General features: G+C 45.6%; 1 protein-coding gene across 2 annotated transcripts in view; it reads left to right on the top strand.

The window, feature by feature from the left end:
- The window catches only part of ZHX2 (zinc fingers and homeoboxes 2), a 76,694-nt gene extending 63,448 nt beyond the window's left edge, over positions 1-13,246 (top strand). For both annotated transcript variants that reach the window (XM_065832558.2, XM_065832556.2), the window contains 2 exons: positions 3,980-6,663; positions 11,967-13,246. In XM_065832558.2, coding sequence (XP_065688630.1) covers positions 4,170-6,659 — 2,490 coding nt within the window. In that variant the 5' untranslated portion in view covers positions 3,980-4,169 and the 3' untranslated portion in view covers positions 6,660-6,663; positions 11,967-13,246. The remainder of the gene's footprint in view (positions 1-3,979; positions 6,664-11,966) is intronic.
- The last annotated feature ends 85 nt before the right edge of the window (positions 13,247-13,331 follow it).

Below are 13,331 nucleotides of genomic sequence, written 5' to 3'. Positions count from 1 at the left end.
AGGTGACTTGCTACTAAGTCAGAGGTGCTGAAGTGGCATCATTTAGCAACTTTGTTAGGAGCCACACCATGTATTTAAAGCTCTCTGATGGGGCTTTGATGTTCCAGCAAGCAGCTTGTGTTTGAAAGCTGCGAGATGCTCTTGGTGCTTTCTCTGGTGTCCCCAGATGAGATGTGGCAAGTGTACATGGTGCTGCTCTGGGACATGTGCCGTGGTGGGGGGTGTCCGTCCTCTGTAGCAACCAGGTATTGATTTATCCCAAATGACGTCCTTACCAAGGTCCTGAAGGGGCCATGGCTTGGAAGTCCCAGTAAACTCTCCTCATTCATGCAAGTGCTGGGTCTTGTTTCCTCCCCTTCTTTCAGGATACAGGTCAAAGGGACAAAGTTGGTCTCTGGCTGGTCACAGTCTTCTGCTTCCCAACACTGCACATCTTGGACTGAAACTGTGTTGTTACTGACCTCCAAAAAGACGTATTTGACTTGGGCTTGGTTTCTACAGTGGGTAGTGATTCTTGTGTGACAGAAAAGCTATACAGAGTGCAGGGTTACCAAAATAGTAGTTAGAAATACAGAAAAATGCTCTGTGGAATAGGACAGGGAAGAAAACAGAAGCAACAATCTGTACAATATTCTAGTAAAACTGTAGCAGGCAGAATTTTTCATACATCCACCCATTAATATCTGTTTTGGAGGGATCTTGATGTTTCCTCCATATCAGAGCATCCTTGCTTGGGGCCGATCCCCATGTCCCCATGAGAGGCGGGAGCTCAGCACAACCCCCCAGTCTGGCAGCTCACTGGATTATGGAGAGTGGGGAATTTAAAATATTTAGTCTGACTTTTAAGAAACCTTTGATTCAAAGTCGTAACCTAGCTGTTTCTCATTCTCCACTCTTTCTCTCCCATTCCTTTATCTTTTTGCTCTTAGCTCTTTCTTCCTGGGCAGGGGAAGGGTATTCGGTGAAATATAAATAAGCCTTGCTCTGATGTCTTCTGATCTTTTTTTCTTTTGCTGATGTTGCCAGACGAATTTTGCGGAAGGTCATACAGCAGAAAAGGAGCAGACCATCAGGTGCAGCTGTGTGGCCTGGGAGGGAGAGCGAGCCCCTCAGGAGCATCCCAGGAGCCATAGATCTATCCTCATCTTCTCCACTTGTTCCCAGGGCCCTGCCTTGTGCCTCCCTTCCCTCGTGTGTGAAAATCAGTCACAAGCACAGTGGGATCTGTAAGGTAGAGTGAGGTTACCTGATCACCTTCACAGCAGCCAGGCTTACGCAGCCTATTCTGCCCTCTTCTCGCACCTTTTGGCTCATTTCAGCCAAGGAAAGAAGCTTCAAATGCAATTAGTTCTCTGCAATAGTCATTAAAAACGGGTGGTCAGGAAGATGGGTGTTTGGACAGTGTTTGTCACTAACTTTTGATCTTGTCTGCGGTGGGACACAGCAGGCCACAGATCACAGCCAGAATACTCTGCGGGAGGACAATTGTGAGGGGAAGTAGAAGAGAATTGTGAAGGAATATGTGGAAATAATAGAGAATATTCAGTGTAATCCAATGTAAAGGTCAGTCAGGACAAATCTGTAGAAAAACAGGCATCATTTGTTCCACTGTGTTGATCTGCTTGCTTTATTATTAAAAGGGAAAAGGAAAAAGAAAACGGAAGAGGGGATGTTGTCTTAGAGGTGCTAATGCTTTGGGGAATGATGTCGGTGATGCCAGGTTAGAGAGAAATGGCACTGTCATCCTGACCGAGCCAGATGCCTGAGGCAGGGCCATAAGCCCACGGGCAGCCCCATCCTTGTTCCATGGAGCTGCACAAAGATGCCCCATTTCTCAGACAGATGCCTGGAGCTTAAATGCACCATTTAAAGTCAACCGGATGGTCCAGCACTTCACCAAATTGGAGTGAGTATGTGGAAGCATCCAAGCATCCCCGGTCTCTGTTGGGGCTGGGAGGTACAGAGGTGGGGGTGACTGAACACACGGCACCGTGGCTGCTACATCTGCAGTACAACGAATAGTGTCTCTGCACGGCATCTCCTGCATGCTGTGTGTTTAGTGTTTCACAGCTTGCATTCTGCAAGAGCCTTATTCATGAAGGTGTTTTGTGGAGAATTTGTGTATTGAAGTGTTTTGTTGGTGGAGAATTGTTTCATGCTGGGTTTCGAGTACATGGAGCTGAAAGCTGCTGTCACTCCTCTTATCCCCAGATGGAGCCTCTTCCTCTGGCAGTTTATCATTTGGGGTTCCCATATACACAGGAGTGGTATGATCTGTGATGGGCAAAGTAGCAGAAATACACTCCAGAGACTTGCAGAGTATTCATCAGCTGCAAACAGAACTGAGAAGTTTGCGGTTGCTTCTGCAGTGACTATTTCTGGTTCTTGTGTCAATGCACAAGTGAGAGGAGCAGGTTCAGGGACAGCACTGAGGTGGTTATAGGCTGTTGATGTTGGATGTGTCCGGATGTAACCGCAGTGGGAATTTTACCTCTTTCAGCCTTTGTGTCTGCTGGGTGCTGGATAAAGCTTATTATTTACAAGTTTCACAATGAGAAAATGTGTGTTTGGTTAGACATGAGATCATAGAATCACAGAATGGTTTGGGTTGGAAGGGACCTTTAAAGATCATCTAGTCCATCCCCCCTGCCATGGGCAACGACATCTTCCATTAGATTTCTAGTTCAGATTCTCCATTTAATGTGCTTCTGCAAAAATCAGCGCAGGTCTTGCCTACTCTGCAAATGTCCACTTTCCATCCTCCTGCAGTTTGTAAACCCTGGTGCCTTCCCCAGCCCATCCCACGGACTCCTTGATTGTAGAAGGTGAGTTAGGGTTAGGGTTAGGGTTAGGGTTAGGGTTAGGGTTAGGGTCAGGCCTGGAAGTATTACGAAGCCAGAGCCCATCTGATCAGGGAGAGGAGCAAATTGGAGTCAAACCTTGATTAGAAAAGTCATCTTCTCAAATAGGAGATTGATATTGGTTTCCTTTTTATTGATGCCTGTTATGAGAATTAAATTCCCCTCCTTCCACCCCGATGAATTTGGGTAGTTTGTAAGACAGCTGGTATAATTTTCCTTTGTGGTCGTGATGACTGATGTTGACCTTGGATCCTTTTAAAAATATGTGTTTTACAAAATTCTTAAATTTGGGAACTTCCAAAACCACTTCGATATATGAATCATGCTTCAAAGTAGATCTTTTTTTTTTCAGTTCTCTAGAGAGTGAAGATCAGGGCTTGATGGGAATTCCAGCAGGGTCACCCTGTTTAAAAGGGATCTAAGGGCTTCTGTGACCTTTGCTAGCTACCTCTGTCAATACCAAGTAAAAAGTGGTGTTTTAAGGGAAACTTTTGTTCCAGAAAAGACTTGATAGGCCTCCATAGATCTGCTGCAGTTTCTTTGAGCCCACTTCTGATCAAGACACAGACCTTTGAAAATGTTTATTTGCGTTAACTCTTCTTTCTGCCTTTACTTTTATAACCAAGGCAGGCCCTATAGCTTTATTTAGAAATCACCCATCATTAGTAACAAGAATCATTTAGTAGACATATTTACAAGGTAAGTGACAGTGGGAAGTAATTAAGTTTAATATAAATCACACTTAATTTCAAATCTGCAGGCTTCAAAATAAGAATTAATAGAAACTGCAGCTTCTATAAAAAGATGAAGTATTTATAGCAGTATCTTCTTTCTTTTCCAGCTAAACACATTGAGTCTAGTGGAGATTAAAATCCCCTGTCTGTTCATCTTGTTTGTTTCAGAGCCATTTTCTACCTGTGGTGCGCTTAATTGCAAATTGCCCACTGCTTTTGTTCTTTGTGCAGAGATTTGTAACTCTTTTAAGTTGATGATGAGGGAAAGGAAGAGTGCAACGTTATCTGAAATTGCCTTGTAAATGCATGTATCATGAGCTGTGGCTTTCTGCTAAATCTGTGTTTTGTAGATCAGTGCCTAACGACATGTTCTTTGTTTCACAGGTGTTATGCAGCTGACAGGTCTGCTGGCAGAGCCGATGGTCACAACCGAGGCAGAAATTCTTCATTGAACAAAACAGAGAAAAATCATAAAGGAGAGTTGGAGCTGTTTGCAAGATCTGTTGAGCTGATTCCTCACCCTGTCCAAAAAAAAGTCACCATTTGGGACTACAGCCCACTGCCAGCAGCTGCCATGGCCAGCAAAAGAAAGTCAACAACTCCCTGCATGGTGCGAACTTCTGAAGTCATGGAGCAGGAAGGCACTGAGGGTGCAGAAGCACCTAAAGAGAAGGGGGCTGGCACACCACAGCAGGACTCTCAAAAAAATTGGCCTTCAGAAAGTTCAGTCAAAGACTGCGAAGTGGTTGAGGCAAAACCCCCAGCTGAAAATCAGTCTAAGAAACCCCAGGGTGGTTATGAGTGTAAATACTGCCCTTACTCAACACAGAACTTGAATGAATTTACAGAACATGTTGACACGCAGCATCCAAATGTCATTCTCAACCCCCTGTATGTCTGTGCTGAATGCAACTTCACAACCAAAAAATACGATTCTCTATCTGACCACAACACAAAATACCACCCAGGAGAGACTAACTTTAAACTGAAATTAATTAAACGCAATAATCAGACTGTTTTAGAGCAGTCCATTGAGACCACCGCTAACGACATCACTGTCACAAGCGGTGGGCTAGAAAATGTAGAGTGTGATGATTCACTTCATGGGGGAATTAGTGCAAGTAAAACGCCAATGATGAAACCAGGAAAACCTAAGGGGGAAACCAAGAAGTGTCCCAAAAAACCGGAAGAGGGAGTTAAGGAAAACCACATGGATGGTACTGTCCCTCGCCTCATAACTGAAGCCACTGAAGCGATTGCTTGTATAAATGGAGACCTTCTCCATGATGTGTTAGCCCATGTTATGCCCTCTGTACAGCTGCCACCAAATATTAACCTTGTCCCCAAGGTCCCGGTACCACTGAACAGTACCAAATACAACTCTGCACTGGACACTAATGCAACCATGATCAACTCCTTTAATAAATTTCCTTACCCAACACAAGCAGAGTTGTCGTGGTTAACAGCAGCGTCAAAACATCCAGAAGAACAAATCCGAATCTGGTTTGCTACGCAGCGTTTGAAGCATGGTATAAGTTGGTCTCCCGAAGAAGTGGAGGAGGCCAGAAAGAAGATGTTCAATGGGACTATCCAGGCAGTTCCCCAAACCATCACTGTCCTGCCAGCTCCTTTGACAACTGCAAAAATGCCCCAGCCCATCATCCAGACAGCTTTGCCTTGTCAGATACTGGGCCAGACTGGTCTGGTTTTGACTCCTGTGTCAAATGGTTCAACTGTTTCTTGTTCACCAATTACGCTTGCTGTTGCCCCAAACCAGGGGCAAAAGAGGACGATACAGACCTTATCGAGCGCCCCAGAGGCCAAGCGTCCTCACGTAGTCCAGGTGCCTGAGATTCCTGCCAAATTGACTGCCCTTCCGCTGACACCAGCTACTGAGCGAAAAAAGACGAAGGAGCAGATAGCAGAGCTGAAGGCCAGTTTCATGGCAAGCCAGTTTCCCGATGACACAGAAGTCTACCGGCTGATAGAGGCAACGGGTCTCTCCAGGAGTGAGATCAAGAAGTGGTTCAGTGACCACAGGTACAGGAGTCAAAGGGGCATTGTGCACATCCCTGGTGACGCTTTAGGGAAAGATCAAATAGCACCTTCAGCTGGTCGTCATGGCCGTTCGTTTCACCCATACACAGATTTTAGTCCCCAGAGATTCAAAGAAAAAACTCAAGAGCAGCTCAGGGCCCTTGAGGAGAGTTTCTTAAGGTGTTCTTTTCCTACCCAAGGAGAACTGGACAGGCTTCGAGTGGAGACTAAGCTGAGTAGAAGGGAGATAGACTCATGGTTCTCTGAGCGGAGAAAGATAAGGGACAGCATGGAGCAAGCTGTCCTGGATTCAATGGGATCGTACAGAAAAATTAAAGAACAAGGAACTCCCAATGGTGCAATAAGCCAGGCAGAACTGCTGAGCAGCTCCCAGCTCCCTGGTGCTTTATCTGGGTCCTCCACCACCTTTAAGAAAACCCAAGAGCAGATTCACCTACTGAAAAGCACATTTGCAAGGACCCAGTGGCCATCACCCCAGGAGTATGACCAGTTAGCATCTCAGACTGGACTCACAAGAACTGAAATAGTTCGCTGGTTCAAGGAAAACAGGTCTTCACTAAGAACAGGATCGCTTAAATGGATTGACCAGTATAGGCAGCAGCACATTGTTGATGGTCATAATGAGCAAAGCCAGAAAAAGGGATCAAAACACATCGAGAGTCCAAAGAACGGTAATGAGGTGTCTCGGCAGCATTACCAGGAGCATAAAAAACTGAATGAAGAGAATGGGGGCAAGCTAGTGGTGAGGGCAAAAAGAGACTGTGAACCACTGAAAAACTCTTTGTTGGGGAATCAAGCGGAGGGTACGGACAGGTTGGAGTGCAACAGCCACGGCAGCGAGGAGAACGAGGAGCCGGCAGAGGTCAACTGGGTGGAGGTGACGGTGGGTGAGGATGATGCTGCGTCGGACTGTACGGACAGCTGGAGCCAAACGGCACCCGAAGGCCAGGCAGAGCTGGTAGACTTTGACTCTGAAAGTATATCTGGAGACAATTCCCACGTATAGACAGGTAAATGCAGATGGTGCCCTGTTTTCTCTGAGCCTGCCTCTGTCTGGGTGTGCTTCCAGCATCCCATAGCCCCTCTTCAGTATAAATCCCCAGAGCCCATCTCTGCTGGATCTGTGTGCCTGCTGGATGTCTGAACACAAGGCAGACCTGTCCTGGTTGCAAATTAAAACAACGCTATGGTAGGGGAGGGGTTAGTGCCATTTGCCTTGTTTCTTGTTTCCGTGTGTGTCAAGTCCTGGATAAGGGAGTTTGCTGGGGTGTGGGGTTTTTTGGTTGTGTTTTTTGGTGTTGTGATTTTTATTTTTTTTTTTAATAGCAATAAGTGATTAAACCTGAAACTTTCTGCCTTTAAACAACCTATTTAACCTCTGCGGAGCTTGATATAAAAAATACCAGTTGAGCCACACAAACAAATAGTAGGTAACACTAGTTGCCAATATCCCCCTTGCTAACAGCACTGATCTCTCATGAATAGAGGCTGTGTCTGGTTTTGCACCTCAGGTTCTTCCTTTGCAGCATCCTGCCATGCTCAGAATAAAAGGTCACTGGGGGAAGGACCCAGGACAGAAATGCTTCTTTATGCAAAAGCAAGAAAAAAAAAAAAGAAAAAAAGAAGTTGTAGGGACTGAAATGGCTCATGCAAATGGGCTCTCTTCCTCTTGCAGGTGCGAACTGTTTCCAGCTTCGCTTTGTTCTGCTTGCTCACCCTAGAGGCTTAGGAAGTGCCCCAGACTAAGCTGTGTGGGTGTTTTAGCAGCTCTTCTTCACAGGATCTTGAATTTAAAAGCAAGCTGCAGGGCCTGTCTTTAAGGGGGTTTTATACAATCTTTCACAGTGTGGAAGGATGTGTTATTTGGAGACCTGAAGCCTGTTTCTGATCACAGTTGCACAGGTATAAATCTGGAGGAAGCATCGTCAGCATTTCTTGCCTTGCATGTTGAATTGAGTTCGCTGGAGCCTGTAACATTTTGTGGTCAGTATAAACAAGTCTGTCTCTCCCAAACTGGAGTCTCCTTAAGCTAGAGCTTATCCCACATAAAGCTCAGCACTCTGCATTAACAACCACACTGAGAGAACACCTATTTTAGAAAGAGTTAGTAGTTTTCTGGTGTCTAATAAGTACACTATACTTCAGCGTTTCTTTGCAAGAAATATATACAAATTTGGAAAAAATAAAAATTTTTAAAAAGCCAGGATTTATAGAAGTCCCTCCACACTTGCACTGAAGACTTTTACTATTGCAGCTGGCAGTATTTGAACTATTATCTGTTGCAGTTTTTCTTACCAAGGCCAGCTCGTGAGCCCAGAGGCCTCCACTTTCTCCTTGTGTAATACTTGGCCAAAAGTCTTCTGGCCGTTTTCTCTTGAGTTGAAAAAGGAAACCCTGCAGTGGTTTTATTTTGAACTATGAATTTTGTTGGCTAATTTTCAGAAATGTTATCACATCTGTATCACAAAGTCTCTTAAAGCTCTGGAGTGCAATGCAAGGCACATTCCTGCGTTACGCTTGCAGAAGTTGGTAATTAGGGGTGTGAGGAGCGGATGGTGTTACCTGTGTGGCAAAGGCAGAGATGAGAGGAGGAAGGACATGGAACATCAACCAAAGGCACACTGGGCTGCCACGGTTGTGCAGCCACGTGAGAAAGGAGAGCCAGGATCTGATCTGCCTTTTAAAATCAAATGCATGATGAATAAATGCACTGTAGGGTATTTTTCAGGATGTTAATCCAGATCATTACCCCCTTCTAGCTGTGAATGTTTGTACTGAGGAGAGGGAGCAGAGCAGGGGCTGGGAATGGGGAGGACGGCAGGAGAAGGAGGACTTGCCTGAAACCACTGTTCCATACAAACCTCTTGTACCATGAAACCCAAGCTCTACAACAACCCTCTTCCAGCAGCACAGGTTTTGTGCCTGCATTTTTGTGCTTGTGAGCGATGTAGCATTGTGGTCAACCTCCTGCCGTTGTGCCCTGGGGCAGATGCTGACTGTAAAGCTCCAGGGCTGTGGAGGTGCTCAAGTGTTATCAGAGAGAAATTTTAATAAGAACCTTGATCACAATTAAACTTTTTGCTGTGTTATTCTTTTGATGAGGAGCTTCCTGGTGGCTGGTTGTAAAATGCACTGAGTGGAGCTTCTGCTGCCAAGACCATGCAGTAAGATCAGAGGACCATTTTGTCCTCTGCTCTTCGCCTGTTTCTCAGCATGCTGACCTGGGGACTTGACAAAAGCCCAAAGTCTTTTTCATTTTCCCTTATTCTCCCTGTAAGTCTCAGCCCAGAAGTGCAAAGTGCCTGCTCTCTAGTGCCTGTATGGAAGCATTGTCACAGACATTGTGACACAAAAGCTGGAAGCTTTATACCACACGTTGACGGGACCTGTGGAAAAATCACAGCTGTTGGCTCCTTTTTCCTTCAGGATAAGCTTTCATTCTTATCTTACATAACTTTTAACTAAAACCTTGGTGTTAAATTAACAAGGTGTTATCTTAGGTGACATCCAGGGTATGACTCAAAAGTGAAGACTGCGTGAGACCTGACAGAGAGCTTGTTTTTGCCTGTTGTCATAGGAAGGTCTGATTTTTCCCAACATCATACTCCTCAGTACCTTAAAGGGATTAAGTCACTGTCCTGGCCGCATGTAAGAGGTGGACTGAAAAACCACAGTCATTATTATATCAGCTTTCACTGCAGGACTGTACACGTGCAGAAGCATGCTCCTTTGATATTCATGGTGTTGCTATTTTCTCAGCTTGCTGTACATAGTTTAAAGTGAACATTTTTCAGTGATCCATCTCCATCCTGTTGACAGCTGAATTTGTGTGCAGCTTCTGTAAAACCTGAGCTGTTCCAGACCATCTCAGTCACACTCTACTCCAGTGTGTAGCTTTAGGAGTTTCTGAAACTATTAGGGAGTATTTGTGTTACAGCCTAGACAGACCTTATGCCTTAGAAAACTGAGTTTTTCAAAACTGGTCTGTGTTTAGCACATTCTGCTGTTGCTGCAGACAGTGGGAGTTTCATGAGCTCCTGGCCTCAATGAGAGCAGGATTTGCGCTAGGCTCTGAAATACCATCCCTGGCCTAAGAAAAGGCTCTGTTACTAAGTCCGTATCTGAAGCTTTTGACAAAATTTGGTTTATTTCACAGAGCAGGTAAGGTTCCTGAACAGTGAGGCAGACAGACCTGTCCCCGTAGGGTACAGGGCCTTCAAGATGCTGAGTGGCTGCTGTAGGGTGCACTAAAGCCACCACTGAATGTGCTCCACGTGCTTGCAACGAGGCCCAACTGCTCTATCGAGAGAGAGCTTTAGCTCCCTTTCCATCAATAGAGATATTCCTGTCTTCCAACAGCACAGGTCAAAATTAGGTCTCTTGTCCCCATCTGTGCAAGCCTGACAAACAGAAACTGGTCTTGAATTAAATAGAGCAAATTGCAGCTCAAACAGGAGAGCGGGAACGGAGCGTGCCAGAGCGGTTGGCAGCTACCGCTGGCTTTCTTCACAGCATTGTCTCCCCATGGGGTTTTCCCAAGATCTGTCTTTCCTCAGCCCAGAGCTTTTGGTTTGTGTTATGTTTTTTTCTCAGAAACATACTCTTCTTTCCCCACCACTACCTTCTCTGCTGCAAACTTTCTTTTTTAGAGTTCTCTCATGACGTCCATTTTAAGTCAAACCCTGCAAGATAAGATGTAGGCGCCAAGGTCCGTAGCTCACAGTGGGAGTGATGTAGGTGGACACCCCAGATGATGTGTGCCCTGGCTCTTGATGGCTGTGACACTGCTCTGTGGAGATGTGCCAAAGAAAACCATGGCTGGGGAGATTGCACACTGGGGGGTGGGGGGAAAAGTCTGAAGGAAGTCGCCCCTTACTTCTGCTGTGTGCATCATACCAGGCATCAGAGGTGGTCTGGGTCCTCTTAGCATTTCCAATCCCTTTTGCACCACCATGGGACCTGAGATTGCTCTGTTCCTGGTGGGCCGGTGTGTTCCTTGGGGTCCAGCACCAGTAAAAGTGAACGGCACAGAGCTTTCCCTCCCTTTCTGTCCAAGTTCTCAATTTTCTTGTGATTTAAGGTTTCATCCCTAAAGCCAGCTGTCATGCCTCTTAGTGGTACTGGGCTCCAGGATGTTGTCCTGAAGTCAGTATGGGACTGACCAGTGGTTTCTGCAGAACTCAGGTTGGCCTAAAGCATTTCAAGGCATGAGGCCAAAGTGTGGAGGACTTGCCATTTCCTCTGAAACCAGTAGCTGTGTCAGGGACCCAAGCTGTAACGTGATGAAGGGCTTCAGAGGGGGGAACAAAACCCAATGCAGCAATTAAAATTTTCCAGCAAGTTAGGAGGAGCAGGAGGCTCTTTGAGGAAAGGACAGGGAGGACTTTCACCTTAGGCGTTGGTGCAAGCCCGTACCTTTTTACCGAGCTCGACTGCATTACTTTCTGCGTTGCAGAAGCCGGAGAGAGCTCAGTGCTTTTGTGGGAAGTGACAGACCGGATAACAACACTGGTAAAAGGTGTGACATAGCGAGTTAGCTCAGGTTTCAGTCAGCGCTGCTGCAGGACGAGCGAGGAGGATGGTGCAGGAAAGCTGCCCCGCGCTGCTGCGTGCGGCTGCGGCCTGAGTGGGTGCTCGCACCTCTTGCGTGTTTTCACCTCAACGGGGAAAAACATGCTGAACATAATCCTTGTCACAGAGCCCTTGCTCTGCGCTGGGAACTGGGGATATGTGTAGGCGGGTATTTGAAGGTTGGGTTTTCTGGGGTTATTTTTTAATCTCCGGTCCACGGTGCACGAGTCATAGCGGAGCCAGGGAGCTGCTCTGCAGAGTGCAGGCACGTGCAGTTTTTTCTATTGTCTTGCAGTTTGTATAATTATTTTCTAAAGTCATGCAAAGAAGATTATTTAATGAGAGGGTTTACTGGGGAAGAAAGACCTGAAGTCATCTTGCCTTTAGCAGCATCCATCCGGCGATGGCAAAGTAGTGGCCCCCAACCCATGTGCACATTGTCTTTGAGCGTGAAGATCCACCCAGGATCTGCAGTAGTGAGGGATCAGCAGAGTCAAGGCTGGGCTATATGTCCCTGTTAGAAATCTATAGGGGGTTTTGTGATAGCTGGGCGTTATATACAATGGAAATCCAGCACCTACCGCAGCATCAGGCTGTGACACGGCAGGCTTCAGGGTACGGTTAATGCAAAATACAGCGCTGCTGTGCGTGCAGGGATGTAAACTGGATGCTGTGTTAACTGACTGCTCAAATAGTTCTTAGTGCCCTAAAAAATAATATGTTGCGTTCATAATTTTTGCAGGGGTACTCCTCCGCTGCTCTGTCCTGACGTTGAAGGGGAAACGCTGTACGAAAATAGAAGAAAAGTCTATTTTCCTGCCTGGGGTGAGATAGCATGTTCCGACTTCAAGTCTCAAGCCGCGCTTGTGGAGGCACAGCGAGAAATACTCTCATGGAGCATCATCATGGGATCGTTTATAGTGCCAAAGTCCTACTACTGCATTGAAAGAGAAAAGAAAGAAAGAGAAAGGGGTTCTTGTACGTAGGTTTCTCCTTAGCGTCTCTCCCACCCACTTTCCTACCCAGCCTCTTCCTCTACTGGAACAGATTTGTACAATGTGGAAATTTTTTTAACTTCTTAATAGGTGCAAGTTATTCTTGCATATAATGCCATTGCAAAAATGTGAGGGTGGGTTTGGGGTGGGAAGTATCTTTTGTGGGGGAGGGAGGGGAGCTTTTTGTTTTCTGAAGTATTTTAAGACAGATTTGCAGTTTTTTGGAGTCAACATCTGAGCCCAGATCCCTACCCCAGTTTACAATTCAGCCCACTTAAACATGTTACGGGGTTGGGAAGGGTCATTCTGGAGTGGTTGAGGTTGTGGGGTTTTTTCTTGTTGTTTTGACTTTTTTGTTTTGTTTTATGGCCTCCTGCTACTGGTTGAAGTATTTAAGTCTCTGTTTTCCTGTGTTTCTGTAAGGCGAGTCTTCTCCAGCCCCTGTATTTCACTTTACACAAGCCAGCCCCAGCTGTGGCTCTCTGAAGATTTGGCTAGAATGCCTTTTTGGTTTTGTTTTTTGGTTTTTTTAGCACTTTTTGTTTAAACGTGCAGTACAACCCCTAGAGGGGCTGGAGTGAGGAAATGAAAATGCTTTATAATCCAAACTTGTGTTTCTTCGGCTGGTACGATGGACACCATAACCAACAGTCTGCCCTCCAGCTTTAGATGTTGTAGCGCACAACAGAAATTTCTGATTAACCCATGCCACTAAATTTTTAGATCAATCCTAGGTTCCCGAGTGCTTTTTTTTTATTTTCTTTTCCAAATCCTGCTAATTTGGATTTGTGTGGGGGTGTCTGTCCATGCACGTGTGAGGAGGAGGGAGAGCAGGAGCGTGGGTGCGTTGGTGAGGGGGTGCGGGAGCCGTCGGGTTTGTTCCTCTGATGAGCTGGGTTCAGAAAACTTGCCCACCTTTCCATACGCTGCACAAATACGATGCTAGGGAGTTTGAATAAATCCAACTTTTCTAACTTGTTGCTCATTTGTTGTAACTCAATAAAACAAAGGCTAAACATTTTGTTAACCTTTTTCTTGTCTCTTCATTATTATTATTATTATTATTATTATTATTATTATTATTATTATTATTATTATTATTGTTTTATTCC

The sequence above is a fragment of the Patagioenas fasciata genome, chromosome 2 (assembly GCF_037038585.1).
Source record: "Patagioenas fasciata isolate bPatFas1 chromosome 2, bPatFas1.hap1, whole genome shotgun sequence".
NCBI lineage: Eukaryota > Metazoa > Chordata > Aves > Columbiformes > Columbidae > Patagioenas > Patagioenas fasciata.
The sequence above is the reverse complement of the archived record's forward strand: the minus strand, read 5'-3'. Positions and strand labels throughout refer to the sequence as shown.